At 43.0% G+C, this 20,279-nt stretch overlaps 1 protein-coding gene across 1 annotated transcript in view; it reads right to left on the bottom strand.

Annotated features, from left to right (window-relative positions):
* Positions 1-668: 668 nt before the first annotated feature.
* The window catches only part of gna13b (guanine nucleotide binding protein (G protein), alpha 13b), a 23,217-nt gene continuing 3,606 nt past the window's right edge, over positions 669-20,279 (bottom strand). The window contains exons 2-5 of the mRNA XM_069709921.1: positions 11,013-11,242; positions 9,271-9,321; positions 5,094-5,294; positions 669-1,440 (exon numbers count right to left, since the gene is read on the bottom strand). Coding sequence (XP_069566022.1) covers positions 1,069-1,440; positions 5,094-5,294; positions 9,271-9,321; positions 11,013-11,242 — 854 coding nt within the window. The 3' untranslated portion in view covers positions 669-1,068. The remainder of the gene's footprint in view (positions 1,441-5,093; positions 5,295-9,270; positions 9,322-11,012; positions 11,243-20,279) is intronic.

Here is a 20,279-nt window from a genome sequence, read left to right as displayed (position 1 = left end):
AAATCACATGTTAATACCAGGTCTGAATGGGGTCATGAGGTCTTTTCTTTCACACTCTGATGGTTAATGTGCTCCAGGTTGAAGATGGCCGGAGTTGAAGTGGAGCTGAGTCTTTACTGAGTCGTCCAGAGAAGAGCCTCCATGAGTCTGTTGTTGAGGAGAGGAAGGAGGTTCTTGGACCTGACAAACAGCAGGATGAAGGTGTCGCTCTGAACCCGACCCGGCCAACCTTCCAGCACCATGTCTACTTCAACAAGTGCTCTTTGTGTGTGTGTGTGTGTCTGTTCTCTCACCAGCACACACACACACACACACACACACACACACACACACACACACACACACACACACACACACACACACACACACACACACACACACACACATACATACACACACACACACACACAATGTCAGAGTCCATCGGCAGTCACAAATCTGCAGAGTGTAAATCCCTCTAAAACATAAATTAAAGAAGATGCAGAGGAACGTACAGTAAATTCATGGATTAGGAAAAGAAACAAAAGGATTAGAAAAACTAGGCTTAAGTGGCGTTCGGAACAAGACGTCCTATCGGTCTGTTCGCCCGTTCGTTCCTGTTCCACTGCTCACTGAGGAAATCCCCCCCACTCCCCCTCCTCCCTCTGATGACATCATCAACAAGCCGGTGCGAAACGAAAGATGAAACCTATACAAGTTCTACTAAAGGGAGGCAGCACCTGGCAACCGCCACTGAGAGGCGCTGAGACCCGCTGACACCCCCCACCCCCCCACCCCCCCCAACTCACTCAGAGGGTCAGAGGTCAGAGCAGAGTAGAGGAAGAAAAGTGTGGATCAGAGCAACAGAGGAAGCAAATACCAGTAAAGATGTTGGCGGGGTCCGCTGCAGAGTACGGGTGGGGGGGGGGGGGGTAGTAGTGGTGGCTTTAAAACACAGTCAGAGTTCAAAAGTGAGGAGCAGGTCAAGTCAAAGAGAGTGGGGGGAGGGGGGGCGCTGTTCACCCGATTGGCTCGTGGAAGAAGGCACTCCACCCATCCCTCCACCCCCTCCTCCCGGTCCACCCCCCTTCACTGCAGCATCAGCTGCTTGAGGTTGTCATGTAGGATGGTGTCCTTGACGTCGCGGAACACCAGCCGGATGTTCTCCGTGTTGATGGCCGTGGTGAAGTGGTGGTAAAGAGGCTTCTGCTGCTGCTCGCGACGCTTCTTACGAAAACACTCCACCAGGAACCGCTGGACATCCGTCAGGCTCGTCGGGGCGCCCGAGAACTCAGGGAAGTAGTCTTTGACGGACACCTGCCGGACCTTCTCCTCCAGCAGGTCCGTCTTGTTGAGGAACAGGATGATGGACACATTGCTGAACACACGGTTGTTGACGATGGTCTCGAAGATGTTGAGGGACTCGCTGAGCCGGTTGGTCTGCCGGTCCTCCATCAGAACCTGGAGGTGTTAGAGGGCAGATGTATGTGCTGGGGGTCAAAGGTCATTGTGACACTGTGTTTCCGGTACCAGAAACAGGTTTGTTAACGTGTACTTCAGAGAAAGACTCGACGGAACGTTTTCTTCCAGACTTTTACCGCAGCAACATTTCACATTCAGCATTTTCTACTTTCTTTGTATTTTGAGCCAAAAACAAATTCTCTATTGATTTCCTGATTATTGTCTGTTTTCTGCGTCAGTGTAATGATGTGGAAATATTTACCCACAAAGGAGCCTTTCTTAAGAGGGACTCATGAGGTCAGCAGTCTGAAGGCTTTCACACATGTTTTAAAGATCTGTTGGGCTTCACAATATAGTGAATTAAAATGTAAGAAAAGAAGTGCAGGTGAGATTTGGGATTGATTTTGGGATTCAGTTCCTTCGCTCGTGTAGTTTCTGTTCTTTCTTTTCCAGATGTCCCGTCATGGAGCTGCATGTCTCTGCTCTGTGATTGTCGTCTCCACCAACAGTTCTTCTCTTCTATCTCTATTCTGTCCTTTTCTCTCTCTGCTCTCCTCTCACCCCAACCGGTCGAGGCAGATGCTCCGCCCACCTCTGATCCCGGTTCTGTTAACAGATGCTCCGCTCACCTCTGATCCCGGTTCTGTTAACTGATGCTCCGCCCACCTCTGATCCCGGTTCTGTTAACAGATGCTCCGCCCACCTCTGATCCTGGTTCTGTTAACAGATGCTCCGCCCACCTCTGATCCCGGTTCTGTTAACAGATGCTCCGCCCACCTCTGATCCCGGTTCTGTTAACAGATGCTCCGCCCACCTCTGAGCCCGGTTCTGTTAACAGATGATCCGCCCACCTCTGATCCCGGTTCTGTTAACAGATGCTCCGCCCCCCTCTGAGCCCGGTTCTGTTAACAGATGCTCCGCCCCCCTCTGATCCTGGTTCTGTTAACAGATGCTCCGCCCCCCTCTGATCCTGGTTCTGTTAACAGATGCTCCGCCCACCTCTGACCCTGGTTCTGTTAACAGATGTTCTCCACCTCTGATCCTGGTTCTGTCGGAGGTTTCTTCCTGTTAAAGGGAGATCCTGGTTCTGTCGGAGGTTTCTTCCTGTTAAAGGGAGGTTTTCTTCCCTCTGTTGGAGGTTTTTCTCCCTTAAAGAGGAGTTTTTTCCTCCTAGCTTATGTGGGAATTGTTGAATTGTTGAATTGTTGGGTTTCTCTGTATAATATTATAAAGTCTTGCTGTAACGACTTTAATGTGTTAAGTGCCATGAAATAACCTGTGTTGTGATTTGGCGCTATAGAAATAAAGTTGAATTGAATTGAATTTTGTTGGACAACATAATTGGACAGTTGTAAGCTCAGATGTGAAATACATCATAGATAGGCTAACTGACATTAAATGAGGCGTGTCTCTGGTAAACTGCTTTCTCCTCACGTTTCTGTCAATATTCACATGTTTATTTACTAAATGTACATGTACTGTATATTGTCATATAGATTTGGAGAGTGGGAGACTGATCACGTGGTCACTGGTGATGATGTGAAGACACATTGCACTGCCAGCTGAACCGCCACTCTTGATGATGATTCAGATGCATGTGAACAGGTCCTGTTAGTGTTTCTGGTCCCTCCAACCCTCCACTGGGTGTGTTTCTCTATGCTGCTATTGTCTCTCTCTGCTCTCCCCTCAGCCTTACTGGTCCAAGCAGATGAACCCCCCCATCAGTCGGCTTTCTTCTTCTTTAAAGGGATTTTTTTGCTCCCCGCTGTTAAAAGTGCCGATCAAGGAGGATTTGTTTGGTTTTTCTCTAGAAAACTATACTAAAGTGCCCTAAAAGGACTCGTGTGATAATTTGGAGCTGTATAAAAAAAAATATAAAAGCATCAGCTAAATGAAATGTAATGTAATGTATAAATAACACTGACTTCACTTAAATTGCAGCACTGCTCAGGAGTTTATAGAAATGCGTATTCCAGCAGACGGAGAGCAACATCACATCAATGACAAGCAAACAACTCTGGTTGGACAAAGCAGCAGGTGTCACCAGTGTTTGTGGAGGATATCAGAGGAGCTGCAGACAGCTGAAATAGACCTGAAGATCATTCAGTATCTGGTAGAACAAAGGTGAGTTCAAATCAGGAGTGCAGCGGCTGAAAGTTCAAAAGACAAAACAGGAATATTCAAAAATAAAGTGTCCTACAAGACGTTATATTTTCTATCAGTGTCCGTTCCATGCTTGTCTGGTAACCAGCCACTAAATCACAATTAAATATACTAATTGCGATTGATATTTGAGAGTTAGAGAATTTCTGTGTCCTAAAATATCAACCACAGCAGCGTGTTTGTATCCGGTGAGATGGCCTTTCTAACCACGCCACAATATGAGCCCAACAAATGCCAAATATGAGAGAAGATCTTGAAATAACGTTTTACAGCCACATGGAAAAAAATTCCAGATTCCGGTTGAGATTTTTCCTTCAAGAACAAAGTTTAATTCAATCAAACATGTTGGAAATGAGAGCGCCGCCTTCTTCTGTCACATTGCTGCCTGCTGATGGACCTTAAGCTCTGAGAGACTGATGTGAGAGTTGAAGGTGAAAACCTCAATGAAAAACACTGTTTTATGCCCCCTGCTAGTTCCACTGTGGTAACTACACTGAAATACACGACCTACCTCATTATAGCTCCCAACAAGCTTTCCACAGAGAGGTCACATGATCAAATCATTTTATTGATCCAGCAGCTGTGTAGAGCAGAGACTGAGTGCTTTTGCTCCGAGTCGAGCCACAATACATTCAGAGGGAATCATTTTGGAAGAAAGTCGCCAGTTTCTTTGTTCATTGTTCAATAACAACATTTATAAACATTAAATACATAATGTGGAGGTAAAAGTGACGTGTTGTCTTATTGGTGTGTTTTATGCATGAAGCCATTTAGTATCCTGCTGATTGAAAGCTCAGGTCATTTTCTCTGGAGGCTGCCTGGTGCCACTAAAACAGCTGATATGTTCTTATCCTTCATTTCTGTTGCTTCAGATTTGGTTTGCAGTTTAGAACTTTCTGATCCAAGTCAGATTCCTGTTTGTGTTCCACACTAACAACATAACATGACTCTTCTTCTTCAACACTGAAAGACGAGTGAAGAAGTCACTGGTCAAAGGCTGTTGTTCACTCAAACTTCAAATTTTGATCAGGTGGAAATAAAACTGCCTCTCGCATTTACTGTATTTCAAAATGATCTCAGGTGTTTTTATCCAGAGATCAAAGGTTGTTCAGATTTGTCTTCCAGTTATTACTGAGTGAATTTGTGATGTGTTTTTTGAACAGAAATTAAAAAAAAAAAAAAAGTAGCCAGGGCACCAAAAAGGTTCAATAAGTGATTGAAATAGATTGAGATTTGATAAAATGATCTGGAGATTCAAACCATTATTAAATGGAACAAAAAGGTACAACATTAATAATCCATGTCCATTACATATGTAAATTACCCAGAAGTTCCTCCTGCTGGTATGTGCAGGAACACTGAGGTTATGTTTAGAAGAAAACCTGCAGCTTGTTTCTACTGTTTGATATTCTGCCCTCGTATTTAATACTTTGGATTTCTGTGATGTTTGATGTGTAAATCGCTGCTCTGTGTGGATCCAGCCGACTCACCTGGTCGTATTCAGAGGAGGAGACGAGGAAGAGGATGGAAGTGACCGAGTCGAAGCATTCGAACCAGCGCCGCCTCTCTGAGCGCTGCCCGCCCACATCCACCATTTTGAAGGGCACGTTTTTGATCTCAAAGTTGTACTCGTGGATCCCCTTGGTGGGCTTTCGGGCCAGAAGGATGTCCTGCTGGCTGGGAAGGTAGTCCTGCAAGCACATTATTGCATTTCACAAACAGGTTTCAACACATTTGGGAGTTTTTATACAACATTTACATCAAACGTACATTTTCAGCACCATTGCAGTGAACATTAGAAGGTCTTCAAATGGGCCTTCTTTTCATAGTATACATATAATATATATTTTGTATATATAATAGAGATTTATTGTGAATATAACCTATAAAAAAAAAAAAATCTTTCACACACACACACACACACACCCACACAGTCTTAATCAGTGAAAATTTAAGCTGTTAAGCTGTTTTATTTTCCTTCTAAAGAGCTTGTCAGATGGTGGACGCCCATTTCTGTAAAAACCAACCATCCTTCCCCAAGGGAAGAAGAAGTCCCTCACGCTGTCTGCCTCATAGCCGAGATATTTAGTAGAACTCCCATATGAGCAGCTTGAACTAACAGAGCAGTCAGAAAAGATTAGAAACAGCTTTTGTGTCAGTTTGTTTCTATTTATTCTTTCTAATTTCTGGTTCCATTGAAATAAAGATCTCAGCAATAAGTCTGTGGGACATATTTTCACTGCTCCCGTTAGCACATGTTCAGGTGTGCAGAGACTCTTTTAGAAACCACTATACTGACCTTCATCCCCAACACACACCATGATTGGTCAGCTGTGTGGAGATGAGGACTGAACTCCTCTCTCGGCTTTCTTTTTAAAATTTCGGACTACTTGCAGCACTTTTCATGCTTCCTCGTCGTCTCCCTGGAGACCGTCTGAAAATGTGTGTTCGCGTTGCCTCTCCTCCCCGTGACGCTCGGCTTTTCACTTCACCTTTCTCCATTTACTACAAACATGTTGGATTTCCAACGCGGTCCGGCATCAAGACTTATGAACAAGTTCTGAGACCATAAACTGGCACTGAGGGAAAGAAACCCAGAGCTTTGTGACTGAGATGAAAGCAGTCCAGCACATCCCTGTTTAACACTCTGCATTCCTGAGATACCAGAGCACATCAACAGATGTGAGGCTGCAGGAGGGAGGTCATGTCAGAGCCGGCCGATGGTCTCAGCAGCAGCTCTGAGGACACATTGGACCACATTTAACAAGTTCACATGGAGGGAAAGACGTTTGCCAAAAAGAGAGTGGAGGTACGATGGATAGGGCAGATTTTACAGGCAATTTCTCCAGGAAGATATTCATAGGGGGCATTCAGAGCCACAAACAGCTGGAAGTAGGACTGTAGAGTTCTTACTAGCAATGATGAGGCTTCTACCAATCAGGACAAGGTGAATAAAACAAGTGAATCCTCAATGATCTGGGTCCAAATATGATGTGAAATCATTACCTATCGTGTGTGTGTGTGTGTGTGTGTGTGTGTGTGTGTGTGTGTGTGTGTGTGTGTGTGTGTGTGTGTGTGTGTGTGTGTGTGTGTGTGTGTGTGTGTGTGTGTGTGTGTGTGTGTGTGTGTGTGTGTGTGTGTGTGTCACATTCCTTGAATTCCAGAAGTGATGAGTAATTGCTGACAGACCACGCTAGCCTGTACACCAGCTCACATTTTTCACAATCGCCATGGCGACCTCCAGTGACATGATGCATTCCTCAGCCCCAAACTAACCATCACAACTAAATGCTAACCTGAAGCATTATTCTAACTCTGATGCCAAGTCTCAACCCACAAAAAGCAGGTTGTACTGGTGGTGAGCTGTCAGCAGGGACTCGTCCCGGCGGCTCGGTGTGTGTTCGTACTTCTGTTTTTATACAGAACTGGAAAGAAGCACCGAAACCTCAGAAGCAACAAATCAAGCAGTGAGAAAGCACTACGACAGGGTTTTCTGGGTTACTTCCCTTGGAAAGCACTGAAACAAAAACAAAAATCCTCAACAGCTTCTTTATGTTCATTATGTTATTCAGTTCATTAGTTATTGAGATGTTTAATGGCCTCGGTGGAAAGATCACAGCATCCTGGGAAAACTCTCTTTTATATTAACATAAGCTGAAATAACAGAGGATGCATTTCCTGGCAGCTACATTCAGTTCTGCTGAAACAATTATACTCTTTTCACTCTTCAAATCCAAGTTTGACAGGAATCAAATAGTTTTATGAGCACATAATATCATCATTGAGCAACCAGACAAAGAAAATGACAATGGCAGCGTTATCATTGGTTAAGGAAGAGCGCTTGTTTTGATGTCCCTTGAATGGAGATTAATTGTGAAGCCCTACTTCTTTACCAAATTATTTCCATGTCTGGTAGTTTTCCTTGGAGCTGTGAGGAGCATCCAGTTATTGAACAAATCTCTTTAACAACTTTAGAAAACAGAAAGGGAATACAGTGAACCCTCGCTATAACGCGGTTCACCTTTCACGGTCTCGCTGCTTCACGGATTTGCATCGTGCATTGTGTTCTGCATTCTAATTGGCTAAACAGTCTCTCCGCTTCTTCTCTACCTGTTTGTCAATAACGTTGCGGTTTAATATTCATTACAGTTCTCAAACATAATCGATGGTGGCATGTCGGTTTATAAGAATCTTTTTGCCCAGAAGAAAAAAGAGCGACAACAACTACCGATAACTATGTTCTTCTCTTGAAAAACCACACCTGCACCGCCGGCTTTAGAAGAAAGAACCGCTGCAGAGCGGAGTCAGGATGCAGCGGCTCAGTCAGAAGAGCAGTGAAATACACGAGTCACTATTTGTCCTACTGTACTTTGTATTTGTTTTCATAATCATTTTTCATTTCCTCCCGTTCTAATCCAATGACTCGGGTCGCAGTGGGGCGGTGCCGATCTCAGCAATTTGAAGCCTTCAGTTCGTATTGATGATTCAAATTATTATTTTACAGTACAGTAGTTATTTGTAAAAAAAAAAAAACATTTATACAGTACTTTTATTTGTTAAACAAATGCTTGGGCTTGTAAAAAGGTTTTGTTCTTTGGTTTCAATGTATTATGGAGTATTTCATTGTATAATTGTAAAAAAAAATAAAGGTTACTACTTCACGGATTTCGCCTATCACGGTCTCTATTTGGAACGTAACCCCCGCGAAAAACGAGGGTTCACTGTACTCTTATTCTTATCTTAAAGGCAGCAGATTAATAAATCCAACACTGCACATAAAAACAATCAAGTTCAGTTTCTGGTCTTCAACTGTCTTTCTGCGTATTGTCTTTTTCTTTTTTTTTCTCTATCTCTCTGAGATTAGGTTAGGTTAGGTAGTTACTTTATGAATCCCCAAGGGGAAATTATCTTCCCTCCTGCAGGTTTCTGCTGCTCTGCATCATGTGGTTAGGGTTAGTTGATTTGTTGTAGGAGCGCTTGTTTAAATGCAGCCGATGTCCCGAAAGAAAATGTAAATTGTTGGCATTAAGAAATCATCATTACCTCACCTGTGCCTTCCCCTCAAATACAAATTAAAATGTTTGCTGTGAAAAAGACCCGTTTCCTTCATTTGTGAGAAAAGGTACTGATTGGTCGATAGAAATCTGGGTGTGGGATGATACAGAGCCAACCGGGAATTTTCTGCTTTGCTTCCGTTTCATTGTCTTTGCCTTTTAGTCATCTGTCGTTGGCTTTCCGACAGTCACATGACCACATATCATCTCTGTTTCTAAATGGCTTCGTGAAGTTCTTAGCAATCTGTGACGCATTGTTTCCTTTTTGGGTACATTTTTCTTTGCATCTGTGAATTTTGGCCCTAAATCTGTGAAACCACAAAGCTGAATGTGTTGTTTTTCATTATTATTCCTCGTAACCGTGGTTTTGGAGTTTACCGGCTAGTATTTGACTCAGCCTGTCGTGTCAGTGAGCTACGTGGAGAATTAGTGAGCGCACAGCGGAACAAAGCAGTGTGGAAACATGACAGAGGACAGGAAGGCAGTGGTTTCACTTCTCTTTTCAACAAAATACCCAAGTACTGTCACACCCATCTGCTCCATCAGCTATCCTGGGAGAGTTGGTGGCAGGAAAGGGTGGGGGGGTGGTCGTTGCTGTGTAGGCGGGACTTACCGACTGTCCGAGCTTTTCCAAATTGTCCAGGAAATACTTGACTGACTCCCCCTGAGGGAAAGAGAGAAGATGAAATGTAACATCACTCCTAACCTCCTGCACAAACAGTACTTGTCCATTATAAACTGAATTAAACCTGTTTACAGCCTGTTTGCAGTAAAGCTGAAATGAGTATTTGTAGGTTTTCAGCTGAATAATAAACAACAGGACACATCTGAAAACATCACTCTGGACTCAAGATAAAAAAAAATGTTGTTGGCAAGAAGTTGTCAGACAGTGATGCAAACTGGTGGAGTGATGTGGGAGAGATGGAGAGGAAGGAAGGACAGAAAGTAATAAAGAGAAGCAGCCCTTCATGAGCTTCTCTGTCATCTGTGCTCAGCAGCTGTAGCTCTGCTCGATCAGCTGGGAGGACGAGTCTTCATCTCTTCACTGTCAAACCTCATCTGTACACTAAAAGCTCCCGAAAACGCACTCGAAAAATAATCACTGCACATCCCAAAGTCAATTCAAATCAGCATCACGTTAGTATCTGTGCAAAAACACTGACGCAGTGGTTGAAGGGGAGCTTGATACGGCTATCTGTGAAGTGAAGGAAAATAGTGCTATGAATGAATTTGGGACTGAGCAGAAGCCTCCCTGGATCTAAACCTGTGAAGTATTGAGCTGGAGCATATCTGCAACCCCGGTGAACATTAGGAGAAGTCTTAAGCACCAGTGAAAGTGATCAACCTCAGTCAGTTCTGCACAATATGAGGACAATCTGAACTGCGTGACTTTGTTTAGTATTGCGATGACAGTATCCCTTTCAACAAATACACAAATATGGAAGTGGTCAGTCCTCAGGACTGTTTGCTTTAATGTACCCTGCTAACACAAAGCCCAAACACTGAGGAGCCTGTGTCCACTAAATAAAGACAGGAAGTGAATTATTTTAAACATCATTGAACAAACTGGTGGACTGAATTGAAAAAAACACATCTAACTTTTGACACCTGAAGAGGGGCTGAGGGATCAGTGGATTATTACCATGAGCATAAATTATCACACCAAGACATTAACAAGAAAAGTGAAACAAATATTATCACTGATGAAGTCAGCACAATGCCTGGAAGTACTCTTAATTTATAATAAAATTTATAATAAGATTAGAATTGATTTGTATTTTAAAAATATGTAAATACTGTTTCTAGATGAATAACAGTAATGGTTAAAACAGCAATGTCACTATTTTAAGTCATCAATATCTCAGTGGAGATAGATTTAAAATGTCAAAATACTGAGGGAAGTTGTGAAGAAAATAGAAATCAGCAAGAAGCTACGATCATCTTACTTTGCTACAAATAATAAAAGTTAGTTATGTAAATAAATTAACAAAATACAGCTTTTGTATCATCTTATTCATAAGAACATACTATTATCTGAACCAGCATGCTGTGGTTGTATGTCAAAAAGACATGTTTTCATCATGTCCACCACTGGATATGTTCTTCTATAGCTTGGTGGAACAGGTCTGGATGATGACATGTTCTTCTATAGCTTGGAACAGGTCTGGATGATGATGTGAAGGTGAACCCACATGAACATCTCTTGTTTCATGTTATAATGAGCTCAAGCTGCAACACAGCAGCTTATTCTGTTGTGCTGAGAAGATATAGGTGTCGTGCAACAGTGTGTGAAATTCTGCAAAGCACAAAGTCTCTGTATGCTTACTTGCATCGACCATATTTGGGCTTACTCACCAGCTGGAACTCCCTGCGGCGATCATAGGCGTTCTGGATGCCCTGGTCGGCCCACAGGGCCCGGATGGAGGGCAGGTAGTGCTGAAAAACTTTGGCCTCCACCATGCCGTGACCCTGAGCCATCGCCGACCGGGTGTCAAACGCCATCATGGTGTTTCCGTGCCGCTGGTTGGATGGATCGCCCCATGGGATTCGTAGTTTCTCTCGCGCGTCCACCAACACTCTAATACCTGAAGTGGAGAAAAGAAATACGACTTTTTAAGCTTCAGGGAAAATTAGAGACAAAACACCACACAGAACAGGCTGAGTATTAAAATGTGACGGGACAGTTGGCTTCAGTTCTTTTTAAGATCAGTTTTATTCAGCTCGGCAGGTGACAATGAATGAATGAATGAGTGAATGAATGAATGAATTAATTAATTCATGATTGGCTGACTGATAGATTGATTGATAGATTGATATATTGATTGATTGATTGATTTATCATGGTGTTCCAAGGCTTCCAGAAAGTTCACTAAATTAACTCTTAGACTTTTAAAGACCTTTTAATGCCACATTGAATACGTTTAAAACATTCTTTGTCATCTTACAGGTAAAGAAATGATGGAAAACAAAGGCCCACAATTATTGATTGATTACATTAACTTACTGATATTTAAATCACAATTTCAGGCAGTACTTCCCAGCTATATATAACAATCAATTAACTGAACAGGCGAGGAGGTCACCAGTGGGTTACTACAAAGATACACAAAGCAACTACAAACACAAGCAAAATGACCACAAAGAGTTTTGTGTGTTAAATCCTGGGGTCCAACCCTACCCTATGCCCATTGTCTGATAATCTGTGACAGAAAATGGATGGATGGGTTGACCAATTAAAAATCTAATAATTCATTTGGTTTTGCTAAAATAAACACTTGCCCATTTTAAGTTGATGAGATTTGGAGCTACCGTCTCCATACATCCAAATGTACATCTAATATTACTATCTACAGCAGGCAGGAGAAAATATTCAAGGAATCTTAATACCCGCCGAGGCTCTTTGAGGGCAATTCATTCCTTAGATGTTAAGAGCTGCCAGGTGCTGCAGGTACCATGCTGAAGCTCGCTTTGCAGTAATCAATCAGAGTGAAAGGTTGCAAAAGAAGACTGTTGAAAAGTTAAGGAAAGTAAAAACAAAATGGCCAAATAGTGCAGTCAGTTTCTCAAGAGTGAACCAACTTCCAGTTAGTTTGATAATCAGCACACGTGTCACACTCAACAGGCCTCTTTCACATATGTCCACATGCTACAGCAGCATGAACAGCACAGGTGTAATTCATTTAAAAAAAAAAAAAAAGTCCCCTTGGGGATTAATAAAGTAACTACCTAACCTAACCTAATTTAATGAGTAACGGCTTCATTTCATTTCATTGGCCTGCTGGGACTCTTTAGCAGAGCGCAGCCATCATTCATGTTATGGTGCTGCAATGAAAAAGGCCATTGAAAGGTGGGACCTCTAGCTCGAGTTAACTTTTTTTCAGTCCTGACATAACAGCTGATGACCATGAAAACATTTTGGAGTGACAAACACTACAAAACGGATCCAGAGAAAGACTTAGAAAAGCCAGAAAGGAGAATCAAGCTGAGTTTGTGTTCCTGCTCACTGAACTCTTCTTCACCTCCAAACCAGCATGACTGTCCCCAACCTGCAGGTTAATCCAGCTGGCCGCTGTGAATGTGAGTGTGTATATGTGTGTGTGTGTGTGTGTGTGTGTGTGTGTGTGTGTGTGTGTGCGTGCGTGCGTGCGTGTGTGTGTGTGTGTGAGCTGACAGCTCAAGGATGAGTGTGTTGTGTCTGTCGACATATCTTCAGTTCCTGTGGCAAATATTCAGCCTTCATGCATTTTCCCGTCTCTGCTTTGAAGTGGAAACAACACCAGCACAGTCCAACTCTTTTGTCTTTCACAGTCGGGGACAGATAACAGGATGCCAGATAACGGGATGTCAGACCAGGCCAATACTTCGACCTGTGGTGCTTGAAAGTTTGAAAACTAGAATTTTCTGTATTTCTGCAAAAATATGATCTAAAACATCATCGGATTTTCACAAAAGTCCCCAAAAGTAGATAAAGAGAACTCAATTAGACTAGTTAGACACAAATATAAAACTTGGTCATTAATATGTTAAAGAAATTGATCCAACATTACATAACTGTATGTGAACCTCAAGGATTAGCAGTTAATTTGTAGGTCAAATTAAAGTCAGCTATTTTCAGGCCAGAGGATGATTAAGTGGGCGACATGTTTTACTTTAAAAACAGGGATCTATTCAAATATGTTGCTCACAAAAAGGTTTGTGGAAGTCCACGGACACAGGAGATTTCTGGAGACTTCAAATAACCATTTGTTGATGCTCATCGGTCTGGAAAAGGTTCCAAAACCATCTCTAAAGACGTTGGACTCCAAACGGAGGAGATTGAGGATCACCGCTACTCTCTAGCCAGGCTTCTCAATCTGGCTCTGGCTATTAGCGTTTGCACAGCCACCAATCGGCTACCAGTATTAGTGGTTACACGTGTTAGTCCCGCTCCTCCTTCATTGTGATTGGATGGCTGGTGACAGTGATGAGCACTACTCTCAGTGACCGGAAAAGAAACGCTGAACGTTCAGCGCTCGGCACAGAATCAACACTCAGCACCTCGTCATGCTGCTGATGGTCATTAAAATCAACTTTAAAAATACGCTGTGCTCAGCAAAAAAAAAAAACTTTGGTGGACCCGGTAGGGAGCAGCAGCGGTGGCAGGGTGTCGGTTGGTTGAGATGAACCCGAGGTCTACACCCAGAAGGAAGGAACGTCATCAAATGATTCCCTATGAGCGTCGCCAGAACCATGTAGTCACAGTGGATTTGGGTCGGGTTTGAACCAGGCTAACTCTCCCCAGGAGGGGGCGAACAACCGCGACCACTCCAACACCAAGACATGTGAGGACACCAAAGGAACCCTGGTAACTCCTATGCATCTTTCAGACAGTGCTGTTGAAAATTGACAATGCTGCCGTGTGCCATCGATCACATAGACCAGGCTGCTCAGGTGCATGTAGAGTACTAAGTATCTAAGTAGAGTATGTATATATGGGTGGATGGATGGATGGATGGCTCTAATGTAGATTAGATAGATTAGATAGATAGACTGCTCCAGAAAAATCCTAGATCTCAATGAATGAAATATTCCAGTTCAAATCTTGATTCATTTCATAGTGGAATGTGTTGAGAACAAAATAACATCAGAATGATCAATGGAAATCAGAATCATTATCCATGGAGGTCTGGATTCAGAATCATACTCCAAATAAAAGTGTAAAAATCAGATCACAGGCTGATCCAACTTCTGTGGAGATTCCTGAAGACAAGTCCAAATGAGTCTCAGTAGTGTGTGTGTCCTCCACGTGCCTGTATCACTCCCTACAACGCCTGGGCATGCTCCTGATGAGACCACGGATGTTCTCCTGAGGGATCTCCTCCCAGACCTGGATCAAAGCATCAGTCCACTCCCGGACAGTCTGCGGTGGACGTGGCGTCGGCGGACGGAACGAGACGCGATGTCCCGGATGTGCTGGACTGGATTCGGGTCTGGGGGACGGGCGGGCCGGTCCGTAGCGTCGACGCCTTCATCGTGCAGGAACCGCTGACGCACTCCAGCCACATGAGGCCGAGCATTGTCCTGCATCAGAAGAACCCAGGACCCGCTGCACCAGCAGATGGTCTTCAACGGGTCTGAGGATCTCATCCCGGGACCTAATGGCAGTCAGGGTACCTCTGGCTAGCACACGGAGGGCTGCGCTGCCCTCCGAAGAAACGCCTCCCCGGACCGTCGCTGACCCGCCGCCGAACCGGTCCCGTTGGAGGATGTTGCAGGCAGCAGAACGTTCTCCACGGCGTCTCCAGACTCCGTCACGTCTGTCACATGTGCTCAGTGTGAACCTGCTCTCATCCGTGAAGACCGCAGGGTGCCGACGGAGAAGCTGCCGATCTCGGTGTTCTCCGGTAAAGTCCGGTCTCCCCGCACGGTGTCGGGCTGTGAGCACAGACCCCACTTGTGGACGTCGGGCCCTCGTACCGTCCTCATGGAGTCTGTTTCTGACAGTTTGAGCAGAAACATGCACATTAGTGGCCTGCTGGAGGTCATTTTGTAGGGCTCTGGCAGCGCTCCTCCTGCTCCTCCTTGCACAAAGGAGCAGATAGCGGTCCCGCTGCCGGGTTGTTGTCCTCCTACGGCCCCCTCCACGTCTCCTGGTGGACCGGCCCGTCTCCCGGTATGTCTTCCGTCCTCTTGACACTGTGCTGACAGACACAGCAAACCTTCTTGCCACAGCGTGCATTGATGTGCCCTCCTGGATGAGCTGCACTACCTGAACAACTTCTGTGGGTTGGAGACACCTCATGCTCCCTCTAGTGGTGAGGACACTGGCAAAATGCAAAAGGGACCAACGGTCATCCAGAAAGGACGAGGACAGAGAAACGGTCTGTGGTCACCACCTGCAGAACCGTTCCTTTATAGGGTTGTCTTGATAATTGCCTCATTTCCACCTGTTGTTTGTTCCATTTGTACAACAGCAGGTGAAACTGATCCTCAATCAGTGTTGATCCGAACTGGACAGCTTGATTTCACAGAAGTGGGATTGATTGGAGTTACATTGAGTTGTTTAAGTGTTCCCTTTATTTTTTGGAGCAGTGTATATATAGATAGATATAGATAGATATATATCTATAACGAGCCTTGCTCCATGCACGTCACCGTGTTCTGATCCACCCTCACATCCACTCACTATAGTATCAGCTTTGGATTTCCAATGTGAGAAACATTCAGATCTGGGATCAGCTGCTTGGTGAGAAGCCAAAAATACCCGTTTTTAGAGGTAGATACTAAATTAACAAACATTCAATGACACTAGCCAGATTAATTTATTAACCTGAAAATGAGCTCAGCAAGAAAACATTGGAAATAATGATTAATATTGATTGCTTTGACACAAGGAAACAACAGCTGGAACATATAAACCTTTATAGTTCATTTTTTTTACACAATTCAAGCTCTAAATTATGGAAACCATGGTTCTTAACTGTGAGCTTAATGAGCTACAAACACTTATTTCATGGGGAAAAAAAAGTTGCAGTGGGACTTGTATTTATGGTTTAATAAATAACTTAAGCAAATCAGTTTTATACGACAATCATCTCTCACTGATCTGCGTATAATTTCCCTTTGAACACTGCCAACCAATGCAGTCCACTTTACACATATACGACATGTCGTCCGTCATGACATTAACGCTGCATCAGCCGTTACAAACACAGGCACGATAGAAAGTTGTCTGTTTTATGAGCTCAGTTCACGTCGTCATCGCAGTTCTGGTTTGACATCAGGAAGTCATGCTGACAGCACATTAAAAAAAACCACTAGTTTCTCTCCCACGATAAAACACTCACCTGGTTGGACTCCCTGTTGCTTCTTTATGTTCCCAAATAATTTGTCACAAACTATGATTTGCACTCTGCTCAAGTTCCAGGTGTGTAAAAGGGTGTCCAGTTCGCATTGACAGATTTTCTATAATTGTAGTGAAGAAAACAGAAGCTGCAATCAACAGTCTGAGAAAAGCAGGCTAACAGAGTCTGTCTGTGTCGGATCAAATCTAGGTTATATCTCATTCAATTTACTGAACTAAACCAAAATAAAGATCAGTAAAAGTGTCTCTTCTGGAAATACATTTTGCTGTAATTTTACAGTAAAAATGATCAATGAAAACATTGTTTTAATCATCTTAAAATCGGCATGGTTACTAGAAGATTACAAACTCAGAATTATTCACACACCTGAACTTTAAGTGCAGAAGTTAGATTATCTTCAATACTTCAAACAATTGCAAATTAACCATTTTTGCAAAATGGGAATAATCAATAAAATGTCCAAACTTACTATATGTTTTCATATAAGGAAATAAAAAATAGAGATAAAATTAATGCTGAACACCCTTTTGATGAATTTAAATTAGTCCCTCTAACAACATTTTAAAAAAGATAAAAGAATAACAAATGCTACATTTTCAGTGTTCACATGACCTGAATGAACCAATGAATGGTGGTTTTACTGCATAAAAATAGGCTGACTGTTATTTATTATGGTGAAGACAATAGAGCTGTCTTAGAGAGTCAGGAGAGCTATTATCAAAAAGGCGCAAGGCAATCACCAAAGATCCTAAAATACTCCTTTCGACAGCAGGTCATTTCATCAAGAAGTTTCAGTCTGAAAACTGCTGAGGTGCTTCCAGGATATGGAAGTATGAGAAAACTCAGAGAAGGTTGATGAGGATTGTAGAAAGAAGACCTCGTGAGACAGAACTTCAGGCTGAGCTGGAGGATTGAGGAGTGGTGGTTTCAGCTCGGGGCGGGAGGACGTCACCAGTAAACCAGGCTACGGTTTGGAAAAACATTTATAGATAAGGAGCATTTTAGAGCGAATTTTGTCATTGTCAGAAAACTAGCTTTGAGGGAAGGTCCTGATGTTTCAGCAGGACAACAATCCAAAGCACAAAAGAATCAGATGGACTGATTTAAACTGGCCGGAAACAAGTCCTGACCTAAATCCCATTGAGAGGCTTTGGACAGCTCTGAAATCTGAAAACCACTGCAACAAGGAATGCTGCAAACGTACAAGACCGCAGAAAACAGCAAGGAGAGGCATAAACTGCAAGCAGAAAGATGCAAGAAGCTGGTGGGTGTCTGAAAGACGTGTTCAGCAGCTGTCACTGTCAGGGTCCACCTCCTCGTTCCTGTCAGACGCTCCCGGTCCAACGGGAAACAACATCAGCTTTGATAAATCTTAAAGAAGAACTCTTTGTTTTACAGCTTTCAAACTATTTTAGCCTCAAAGAGTTGTGTGCACTGCAGCAGGCATCTACAGAAAATAACCTGGGAACCTGAGAAACACTGGACTGTTTACTTGTATTTTTACATAACTTAATTACATGTTATAATTTGTATTAGTAAACAGTTCAGCAGCACAGACATCTTAATTTGAGTGGCTTTTCCATCCAGTAGGTCTGAGCTCATCACAGCTATTAAACATTTACTGAAGACGGGCTTCTTGTTGCCTGTTCTCTTCAGGGTGTTTGTACCGAGCTCACCGGGAGCCGTGGTCCTCAATCACTCTGCACAGGGACATCTTTTATCTGACATTATGTTGTAAAGGCTTCAAAAGGTGTTCAACTATTTGGCAACTTCACCATGTTTCACATGTTCTTCACCAAAAGAAATATATTTAGTTTGCAGCATGTTTGCACACAACGTCTCCATATGGATGTGAAGAGGCGCTGAAGCCGCCAGCAGCAGGTACGTCTGAGTAGTCACTTCATTCATGGAGTCGTGATGTGTGAGATGAAACTGGGGAGGAGGCCGATGTGAAACACCACATGGTGGCTTTGTTTTCTTCATTCAAGATGTTTCTCTTGAACCTTTGTTCCATGACGTACATCAAACTGCAGTATTTCACTAAAGTGAAATATAAATTACATCAGTTAAATTAAAAGGTCAGATGAGTTTCTTATACAATGTTTATAATATTGATTAGCTTGTTTATTATGCATTAAGTATACATTCTACAGTTACTTTTAGGTAGGTAGGTATATACTTTATTAATCCCCGAGGGGAAATTTTTTAAATTTTTTACTTCTGTACTAATTCAATCTAATAACAATGTTCAGCAATAAACTGATAAACAACATTGCTCAGTTTACATTGACAAGGTTTATTAATATAACTATGTTTATTATTGAGGTAGTTTGCATTGCTTTTGTACTTGACTATATTATAATAATTAGTGCTGATATATTTATCAACACCCCATTTCAACTTAGCTTGACTTCACTCACCAGCTGTGGTCAGGACTTCATAACTAATATCTACAGTATCGTCTGCATCGAGGTTCATACTCAAACATGAGAACACTGCAGAGCGCTGATTGGTCAGTGAGAACCCCCCAAGGATGGGCGATGTCTACCAAACTGATATATGATGATATCGACAGCGAACCATCACAAAGGATGATGACATCATGATTACATCACGATGAATGATGTGTTAACGCTGAACACTGTACACGATAGAAGAGTTAACCCGTTTCCTGCTTCTTCCTCTGGAGTACGTTCAAAAGTTCAGAGGCGCCTTAAAGCTTCTTGGAAATAATAACAACTCATTCATGTCAATATTATCAGCAAAATGCATGGACACAATATTGACGATGGAGGGCTCCCGTGATGAGGATGGTCAGTTAGCCTCGTCCTCCATCCCGTCTCTGACCTCCATGAGCACAGGACGTCCAACACAAACACGTCACCAGGCACCTTCGGACCCGAAGGAGCTTCTTCACATTCGTTAAGATGTCGGTTTGTTTTGAAGATGTCCAAAGTTATCCCTCACTGTTGTGAATGAGAGGGTGGAGATGTTATCGGTCATGTGTGTGCTGTGAGTTTGACAGGCAGTCGAGGAGACTCACTACATGCAGCCGAGCATCTCTGTTGGTTGCAGTTTTTGCAATACCGGTAAGAAGCACTTGTACATGCTGTGATAACTATCAATCTTAATACCACGGTGTTGATACCAGTATCCACGGCAACCCTGGTAGTGAAACAACTGTCTGGTGATTAGAGATGCTTTACCTCTCCGTCAGACAGCCCTTTCCCACATAGAAACACAATCCTTCAATCTCTCTAGAAAGCCAAGAGACTATTTGACAAAAACAGTAATGTTACTTGGAAGAACTCGCGTCTACAGCTGCCTCGGACACTTCGTCGCTTTGTGTTATTCTGTAACTTGGGTGGTGTTTTAACACGTTAGTTCAGATCCAAACTAAAACCTTGCCCCGATTCAGCAAGCAGTGATGACACTATGAATTCTGAATTATATCAGCAAATTCTGAAAGAAATGTCAGGACGTGTCGGTGAAGAGAAAGTGAGACACGTCCTGACAACAACCCAAAGCACACAAGTCGTTGCAGCAAAGAAAGAAGGAAAAAAAGTGCAATTTTTGGAAAGGCCAAGTTAAAGTCCAGATAAAAATGTTGTGGAAGACCTGAAGAGAGAAGTTCATGTGAGGAAACTCCCCAACATCCCAGAGTTGAAGCTGGAAGGCCATAAACATTCTCAAAGCCACTCAAAAGGTATCGCAAACTTTAAGTTGTAGTTATTGCTGCACAAGAGGGTCTCACCAGATATATATACACACACACACA

The sequence above is a fragment of the Brachyistius frenatus genome, unplaced genomic scaffold (genome assembly GCF_029030835.1).
Source record: "Brachyistius frenatus isolate BFR_SWC_R1_liver_20210118 unplaced genomic scaffold, ASM2903083v1 Contig_87, whole genome shotgun sequence".
NCBI lineage: Eukaryota > Metazoa > Chordata > Actinopteri > Embiotocidae > Brachyistius > Brachyistius frenatus.
Note: the sequence above shows the minus strand (reverse complement) of the source record. Positions and strands in the feature narration are given on the sequence as shown.